General features: G+C 52.2%; 2 protein-coding genes across 2 annotated transcripts; one reads left to right on the forward strand and one right to left on the reverse strand.

Moving 5' to 3' along the window:
- Positions 1-1406: 1406 nt before the first annotated feature.
- Positions 1407-2623, reverse strand: ACYP1 (acylphosphatase 1). The gene is made up of 2 exons (XM_050897695.1): positions 2529-2623; positions 1407-2074 (listed from the first exon to the last, which is right to left on the reverse strand). Exons 1-2 carry the CDS (start codon positions 2610-2612, stop codon positions 1859-1861), a joined length of 300 nt encoding a protein of 99 aa, XP_050753652.1. The 5' UTR covers positions 2613-2623; the 3' UTR covers positions 1407-1858.
- Positions 2624-3728: 1105 nt separating this feature from the next.
- ZC2HC1C (zinc finger C2HC-type containing 1C) lies at positions 3729-6314 on the forward strand. Its single transcript, XM_050898163.1, has 2 exons — positions 3729-4955; positions 5648-6314. Exons 1-2 carry the CDS (start codon positions 3729-3731, stop codon positions 5912-5914), a joined length of 1494 nt encoding a protein of 497 aa, XP_050754120.1. The 3' UTR covers positions 5915-6314.
- The last annotated feature ends 2555 nt before the right edge of the window (positions 6315-8869 follow it).

The raw sequence follows: 8869 nt of genomic DNA on the forward strand, positions 1-8869 counted from the left end.
CTGGGTAGACAGAAGAAAAAAAAAAAAGAAGACAATAAAAACAAATTAAAGGCCTGAAAAAACTTTCATTTATTGCAAGCATCCTCATAAATATACTTTTGTTAATTTTCCTGGTATTCAAAGACTTTTTCTGTGATTACTTTGCTGCTCAGGCTTTGACTACACATTGCTGGTGCCTTCAGGGTAAATGGCCAGCATCTGAGTCTATGCTCCTTACTAACAGCATACGTGATTCTCAAACTTAACATACCTAAACCAAACTCCAACCACGATAAGGCTAAACTCAAATGACCTGCAAGCAAAAGGCTTCTGTTTCCATTTTTATCAAAAACATATAGAAACTACCACCAAGAAGCAGGCACAGAGCTGCCTTCCTCTCATTTTTAGCTCAATCTCCTCACATAAATTCACAATGCCTCATTCTGGCCAAAGAGCATCTGCTGTAATTCGTCCAAGAAAGGAATAAAGCAGACTTGGGAATGGGTGTGGGATACTGAGTAAGCTGTTTATGTGAAAGAGAACCCACTATTTTCCAGTCCTGTCCTTGATGACTACTGGTTTCTTACTGGTATTCGAGGGGACACCTCTACACCCCTCACGCAGAGCTCCCCATGCAGCTTTGCAAGCGCTGCTCGCTCTCTCTGGGGATCTGGTGCCCCCTCCGTGACAGGTATCCAGAGGCTCCCTGGCCCCAGGGGCAGAGGAGGGCAGCCGGGACCCGCGCCCAGGCTCGCTACCACACGCTGTCCCCACGGCGCGCCAGAGCAGCGGGCAGGCACGCCCTCCCCTCTCCGCCGGGGCCTCTGCCCGCTCCCGAGAGCAGCAAGGCCGGAGGCAGGCGCCCGCCGCGACGGGGCGCTGACGGGAGCGGCGGCCCCGCTCCACCGGCAGCGCCGGGGCGGCGCGTGCCCCCCACCCCCGCTCTCACCCCGCCTCGGTACCCGCTGGCCTGGGGGCGGGGCGGCCCCACAACGGCCGCGGCGCGAGACCAACCGTCGCGGGCTGCCGGGCCCGCACGCGGCTCCTGCGGGAGGGCAACGGCGAGCGACGGCGCGGGCAAGGAGCACAAGGCGCCTGCGCAGCTGCAGGCGGCGGGGAAGGGGGGGGCGGTAGGGACAGGGACTACGGCTCCCAGCAGGCCCGGCGCCCGCGGGCAGTGCATGCTGGGAGCTGTAGTTCCCGTCCCAGGCCGGGCCCTAGCCGGGCCTAAGGCGGCCAGAGAGGGACGAGAGCGAGGAACGGCGGCGGGAAGCACAGCTTCTCCCGGGCCTTCTCCCTCAGAGCGGCACCAGGGGCTGCTCGTAACAGCACACGGTCCCGCGAGGGCAGGTACGGGCAAGAGGATCACCCGCGAAGGGCTGCGATCCACTCAACCCCCATACGACACATCCATTCCACACAAGCAGCAAGCTCCAAGCAATTTTATTCTAAAGAAAAAATAAAGTTATGGAACAAAATACATCGTTTCTGAGGCATTCAGAGCACAGAAATAACGTTTTTAGCAATTTTTCATATCGGCATTGAGTCTGTGATTTCCTTCACGTGAGCGCAACGCTACACAAATTACAAATTTTACTCACGTACAACTCCTCAAACCCCACTCTGCGCATACACTCAGAAATAAAGAGGCTGTGTCCCTGAACAGCCCCTTTAATAAAGATAGCACAGCTCTTCCTCTACCTGCCAAGATTTTGTGAAAGGCTGCGAGTTAGACTAACAGTAAAACAAACCAATAAATTAGAAACGTAATAAAATAAAGTTCTAGAGCTGAGTACTGGCTGACTGAACGAACGGGGAAGAGGGGAAATGTTCTGTGATGACAGCTCATGCTCCAGCTTTTGCTTCTTCCCAGACAAAGTTATTTCAAAATCTGGAAGTCTTTGTGCTCCAGCGCCGCGATCTTCTTCTCATTGCTGAACTCGGCTCGGCTGATGCGGGACTGGGGACTTCCCGTCTTCCTGAGCCAGTCCTGCAGCTCCCGTACCCTGGCAGGTGGACCCTGAATTCGTCCTTGCACGGTGCCGTGGCTAGTATTTTGGACCCAACCAACGAGTCCTAGTCTCTTAGCCTCCCCCTGAGAAGACAACGCAGGGCAAACTGAGATTAATCTGAACTGTAAGAGAGCTACAGAATGACATTCACATACAGGAGTCAATTTTATATGTGAGACACAGACCTCCGAGGAAGCTCCTATGGCTCAGGCAGCAGGAAAGCAGCAGAGGATTCACCCGACTACTCATTATGTTCTTTCACATGAAAAACCGGGGCCGAAACGCACTTTTCAGTCCTGCTTACATAACGCAGCACAGGCCGCCAGCAGCACTGAGAGACGACAGTCCCCGTTCAGAAGCGGCCGGAGCCCAGGTCGTGGCCGCGATCCGGCCCGCCCGCGGCTCAGCCCCACCGAGGCGCCCGCAGGAGCCGCCGCAGCCCCGGCAGCACGGACAGAGGGCACCGCGTCCCCCAGCAGGCAGGCCCTCCCTCAGGAAGGGGCGCGCCGCGGGACCCGACCCCGCCTCGCCACGCACCTGGGTGTACTTGCGGAAGAAAACGCCCTGCACCTTGCCGGACACCTCGTAGTCCACGGAGACCAGGCCCTCGCCCTCCGCCATGGCGGCGCCGCTCGTCACCGCCGTCACCGCCGCCTCCTGCCGCCGCCGCCTCCTGCCGCCGCCGCCGCCTCCTGCCGCCGCACACCCCGCTGCGCCTGCGCGGCGCGCCGCGGCTTGCGCTGCGGGCGTGGCCTTGCCCGCCCCTGAGGCCAATGAAGAGCCAGGACCCACGAGCGGCTGTGGAGGGGTTGGTCCCTCATTAACCGCCTCATGAATAATGCATATTGACTCGCCGTCCGGTCAGTCGCCCCTGCCCGGCCATAGAGGTGGGGTCCTCCAGAGAGCGGAGGGGGGCGGGAGCGTTGCGGAGGAACCATCGAGTGGCCGCTCACCGGCGAGAGCGGCGCAGGAACTGGCATTCGCGTGCCTGTCTCCAGGCAACAGCCGTCAACACGGCGCCCGGGGCGGCGGCAGGCGCAGGGCGGCGGGCAGAGCTCCGCGCTGCCCCGGGGCGAGGGTGGAGGGCAGGAGGAGGAGGAAGAGGTGTCGGGTCTCTCGGGCGATGGGAGACCGATAAGCGAAACGGGTGGCGACGCAGCTTGCCGAGGAGGCCGGGCAGAGCGCCGGCCGCAGCCCCGCAGGTAACCCCGCTCGCCCCGCGCCGCCGCCCGCGGGGCCGACCTGCGGCGTGGGTACCTGACACGCTTCGGGGGATGTGGTAGAACGAGCCATGGGAAGATTGTACTGAGCGTACTGAGCGTACCGGACGCCTGCGCGTCAGACCCGTGTGCCACACTGGCGGATCTGCAATGCCAAAACTGAAGGGACACATTACGGGAAACACCCTGGGCGAGTATAACAATTTCTCTGGCAGTACAGCATATTTCTGCTGCTACCGTGATAAGACAGGGCTCAGACAGAAAGCGAAATAGAACCATATCTTATTTCTGGCTGCATAAACGATTGGGACTGGAAGAGGCAGCATGGGAGCTCCCTAGATGGAAGGAATGTAAAGATTTACAGAACCCAGAAAGTTACGAAACCTTTGCTAATATTTATTATAGCCTCTCATTGTAGCCTCCAGGTGTAGGCTGTTAGGAGAAAATTTGTCCAGTTTTGCATAAGATAGTCTGTAATGACTTTGCTTCTAACCTCAGGCTCTTTCTCAGGCACTGAATGGCTTTGTTTCCACCGGTGGATTCTGTGGTGGCAGCTACTAAGCTTGTTGCCAGTTCCCAGCTGGAACACCAGAAGAGCAACTTTCAGCATGAACTCATACCTGACAAAGAGGAAAGTTTAAAGGATCTCTATGCCCGAAAGAGCCGAAGCTATTCGTATTCTCTTTCTGCAGAAAGCAGTCAACACAGCTCCAGGCACGGAGGCTTCTGTTCAGCTGGACTGCAGAGCAAGTATCTCACCAGCCAGACCAAGACTCTGCCAGCAAAATCAGTAGCCAGACGGAAAGAAGGAGTGGACCGTGCCCATCCCCTGAAACCAATTTTTCACCACAAGGGTGGGAGTGTTCCAGTGGTCAACACAGCACAGCTTGGAAGTTCCCCATGCATGGAGGAAGCTCCAAATAGTAGGCCTAGCTCAATGGGCAAAGGGAAGCCTCCAGCAGGGAGGTCTCAGCTAGCTGCAGTGCTCTCTCCTTGGACAGCAGAGCCTAAACAGCCAGCCTCCCATCTGTACAGGAGAGAGCTGGCCTACATCCTGAAGTTGGAGGCAGATGGACGGAACCTGGAAGAGGAAATTCGAAAGAAAGAGGCCCTCCTCAGAGAGAAGCTGAGGAGAACAAAGGAGGAGCTTAGGAGAATTCAAAGAGAGAAGGAGCTTGTCGAGGCACAGGAGAGAAGAGGCAGAGAGGCGGAGAGGACCCATGAGCGAAAGGCCGCAAGGCACCCTGAAGAGAAAACTTTCAGAGTTGCAGCCAGGCCAGGCGATGGGCTCTCCGGTGGGGCGCAGTCTGCAGAGGCCACTATCCCCAGGCCTGGCACTACCCTCCACCCCCAACAGCTGGCTATGGGGAAACTCAAGAAGGAGCGGCTGGTGGCCAGCAACAGCAAAATTCGAGACCGCATACCCGTGGAGCGTTTAGCCTCCTGTTCAAAGCTGGCCCCAAAATGCAGCCCTTCTCCCTCTGCCCTCTCAGACAGAGATTCTGGTGACCACCCGTCCGCAGAGGTGCTGTACATGCAGGCTGCCAGTGCTGTGGAGCCGGGGGGGCTCGGACAGTGCAGCTTCTGCGGACGTAAGTTTCTCTGCACCAGGCTTGAGACGCACACGAGTATCTGCGGCAAGAGCCAAAGCTCCAAGAGGAAAGTGTTTGACTCCAGCAAGGCCAGAGCTAGGGGCACAGAACTGGAACAGTATCAGCAGTGGAAGAGCTCAGAGAGGCCTCAGGTAACGTGCAGTCCCTTTGCCTCCCTCGATCCACATCTACTGCTCACATTCCTTCCACTCTGACACCTAATTCTGACTGAGATGCAAGCGCCTTCACGTGTACGCGGGGCTAAGGGATACAGTCCAGCTATTGCCTCTGAAAGGTTCTTGCCAAATGGATAAATAGAGCCATTTAAAATCTAATAGATGGGCGGCGGGGGTCCTAACTGACTTGTCTTTGTAATGTGTCAAGGGTGTACTCCTGGAGAAAGCTCACTCCTTGCTGTAGTCAGGATGCTCAGGATGCAGACTGGGTCTGCTGCAGTAAAGCTCTGTGACATTAGGGGCTGCAGGGAATGGACTGAACATCCAGGTTAATAACACAGGCTATTAAAACGAAGGCAGTGGAAACATGCAGCTCTGTTCCTGCAAAGCAGCTGTAGCAACCCTCTCCAGTTCCTTGGCCCTAGGGCTTGTTTTTCTGGTTACTCTCAAGTTCTTTCTAAGTATTGATGTCTCCATCAGTATTTCCTTCAAATCCCCCTTGGTGCTGGTCTTTTTGATCCTCTTTGTGGGACTCAGCTCCTCAGAGAGGGTTTTACATCAACAGGGAATGCCGAGGGACGGGTGACCTGAGTTGGACCCTGAGCGTAAGATTGAGAATGGAGGCTGACGGTGGTGCCAGTTGCTCTGACTGCCTTTCCTTTCTGCAGCATAAGCCACCCAGAAGGAACAACTGGAGACAGAAGCACGAGTTTTTCATCCAGACCCTGCGCCAGGCCCGCCAGGTGCAGCAAGTCCTCTCCAAAGGAGGGAAGGTGTCTGACCTGCCCCCATTGCCTCCCATTGAAAACCCAGACTACGTGGCCTGCCCCTACTGCAGACGCCGATTTGCTCCCCAAGCAGCAGAGAGACATATTCCCAAATGCAAAACCATCAAGAATAGGCCCCCACCCCCACCGCAGAGGAGGCGCTGCTGAGGTGGTGTTCAACTGTACCTGCTGCTGTGATTCCCTGCCTGTTTTCTGCCAGGTTTCCAGCCACGGACACTTGCACTTTTCCTAGTCTCAACACTGGCTGCGAATGTTGAGCTTATACGTACAGCAAGTGAACAGCTCAGGACGTATAAGCAGAATACTAGACCCTGGGTACTTCGACCTGTGCCCTGGGTTGCCCCACACGGGATGCCCCTCTGGGAGCTGCTGCTCCCATCCAGTGAGCTCAACGTGGAGTCTCAGTGTAGGTGTAAGGCTGTCACCGTTCAGTCAGCTGAGCACGGAAGAAACGCTGTCGCTACAGGCTGTCAGCAGGGCAGCTGCGAGGAGCAAACCAGCCATCAGAAAGGGGCTGTTCTTCAGAATCATATTTTGCCTGTAGGTTAGGGAGGCTTGGGCTTTTTTTTTTTTTTTTTTTTTAAACTAGTGGTGTCTGATGTGAAGAGAGCTGCTCTCCTTCAGCTCATCAGTGGCTGCAGACTCAGGTTTTTTTTCCTTCTCCAAAGCATAGAGTAGTGCTGTTCATGAGAAGAGCTAGGCCAAACAGAGCATCTGCCTTTTGTTTGATCTACTGCTCTGTAGGTGCAGATGTTCACCCCGAACATGCTAACAGTGACAGTGGTTCTGGCTGGTGTAGCATTTTTATTGTAGAGATTGGGATGCGAGAAAGGACTCTACAGTCTTCAAAACCATTTAGCATTTAGACAAGGCATTTGGAAAAGTCAGACAGAGAGGGGAAGAAGCTGTTAGCAGTTTACTTTTTTGCAGCACACAGACTGCTGTGTTCTTCCATCCTTGGTATCTGTGCTAGACAACAGGATCCAGAGCTGCTGCTTGGGCATTGCTCGTGCTCTGTCCTATTTGTTGTAGCACTGTTCAGTTGAATAATGAAAGCTGTGTAGGTCGGTTTATTCCACGCTTGTTCTGCAGCAGCCCAAGAGTTTATTTAGATGCCTTTCTGGAATGCTAGTGACAATCCTGGGGCCACATCTTACCAGCTGAAGATCTGTAACATTACCATTTAGAAATCCAGTGTGACATTGTTTGAATTAGAAAAGGAGAACTGGGAGGAGTATTATTAAATGCTTCCTCAACACAAGAAGCTCAAGATCAGAAATTCAGGGGGTTAGAAAAGCTAGCAGTAGCAGGCACTTACTGTTTGACTCTGTATGTCAATTTATGTGCATAGAACAGCAGAGATACTGCGAACTGGCCAGGCCCTTGAGGCAACAGAACAACCATCCCAACGTGTTACTTACCGTGTACAATAGCTGGGACTCAGAGTCGGGAAAGGGCGGAAGACGAAATATTTAATTAAAGAATAACACCTCACAAGATCAAAAATAGGTCATGAATAAGCTCAAACTGGAAATTAGGTTTCTAACCAGAAGAGGAGTGAGGTCATGGAGAAACCTTCCAAATAGATTAGCACAGGCAAGGAACCTACACTGTTTCAAGGTGGACTTGGAGAAGATCATGGAAGGGAGCATACAGCAGGAGTTAGAAATTAAGAATCGCGATACAGAGCATTTGTTCCTATCTCCAGGCTTCTTGTATAAAGCGTGAAGAACAGATCAGTGACAGTTCTGTGCCTCCGTGTATCACTATCAGGAGCTGAGAAGGAATTTCCTTCCCATGACAACCTTCCTTCGATTCCCAACTTGGCTTCTGATTTTATTTTTAATTTCCTTCCAAAATGTTTAAGAACTGCTACAGTTAAAAAAAGCCAAACACCCTCAGCCCACAGACAATACACTAAGGAACTTCACATCAGAAAACCTGTTAGCTGTTTCACTCATATGTTCAGGGTTAAATCAACAACTAGATTTAATATAAAAAACTGGAGTTTTCCTGCAGACCAAGTTGCTAGGGACCTCTAAAACACAAGGCTTGCACCCTTCCTTGAGTCATCTGCTTATTTTCATCTTAGTTGCTGCAATGGTAGGGGATTGTGACAAAAATATACCCCTTCTTTTGCTTTCTTCTTGAGATGTAAGGTAGTTCCTGGTGAGTTTGGCCTTAAGCTAAAGGTCTTTGTTTGTCACACACTGTTAAAGGGTCTTTTGGGGGAAACAGGTGTCCTACAGACCCTTTTGGAGAATCATCTGCTTGTAATTGGTGACAGTTCCTGCACATTTCTAAGTCAGTTATTTTTCCAGATTCTGATTTTTAATATATTAGACTGGTTCTGTTGTGTAAAAGTTGTTTTAAATGGTCACAGAGTGGTTTGTGTTCTCAAAGTAAGAATGACTACTGTGTATGAGAAAGTTGCAATAGGAAGCAAACAAGGAACGAAAAAATTCCAGCAGCTCCTTTTGCAAGTCCTTCAGTAATGTAGCAGCAGCTCATGAGAACCTAGAAAAAGATAAAAAGTGACTAGATTAAACTGGAGTAGTCAGAAGATGAATATGAAGAAACACTCCAGCCTGCAATGAGTGGACCAGACTCCTGAAAGAAGTTGGAGAGCTTCTGCCCTATAGATATGCGGGCAGAAATCCCAATCCCTTGGCACACCCTAGAAAAGCATGAAGGTCCCAGAAAGGGTCAGTGCTGCACTGTGCCAGCCAGGTATGAGTGTACTAACCTAGAGAGGAGAGAAAAACGAGACTCGAAACAAGGGAAAATAATTTGCTATATCCAAATTGATTGGAGAAGCAAGACGAATGCTCTAACCAGAGCTTCCAAATACAGAATAGCAAGAGGTGACAAGAGGCAGGAAAGGGGTAAATTGGAAGCTTTATGCCAGCCTCCTTGAATTAATAAGAGGTGTAACTGAATTAAACAAAGAGTAGTTAAGAAATTCAGTACCACTGCCTGTCCTGTAATATTAACTCCATTCCCCTTGCACCACGTTTTATTGACTGTGTTTAGTGGACCTTAAAAGTCAGCAGAGTGCAAATGGTGACTGGGATAGCTACACACACAAAAGCTTTTGATACT

The sequence above is a fragment of the Gymnogyps californianus genome, chromosome 5, assembly GCF_018139145.2.
Source record: "Gymnogyps californianus isolate 813 chromosome 5, ASM1813914v2, whole genome shotgun sequence".
Lineage (NCBI taxonomy): Eukaryota > Metazoa > Chordata > Aves > Accipitriformes > Cathartidae > Gymnogyps > Gymnogyps californianus.

Excerpts from the sequence above, each read along its gene's own strand:
- ACYP1 (XM_050897695.1), bottom strand. The coding sequence starts at position 2,612 with ATGGCGGAGGGCGAGGGCCTGGTCTCCGTGGACTACGAGGTGTCCGGC. Across the intron at positions 2,075-2,528 it reads TCTTCCGCAAGTACACCCAG|GGGGAGGCTAAGAGACTAGG; the intron begins GTGCGTGGCGAG and ends TTGTCTTCTCAG.
- ZC2HC1C (XM_050898163.1), top strand. The coding sequence starts at position 3,729 with ATGGCTTTGTTTCCACCGGTGGATTCTGTGGTGGCAGCTACTAAGCTT. Across the intron at positions 4,956-5,647 it reads AGAGCTCAGAGAGGCCTCAG|CATAAGCCACCCAGAAGGAA; the intron begins GTAACGTGCAGT and ends TCCTTTCTGCAG.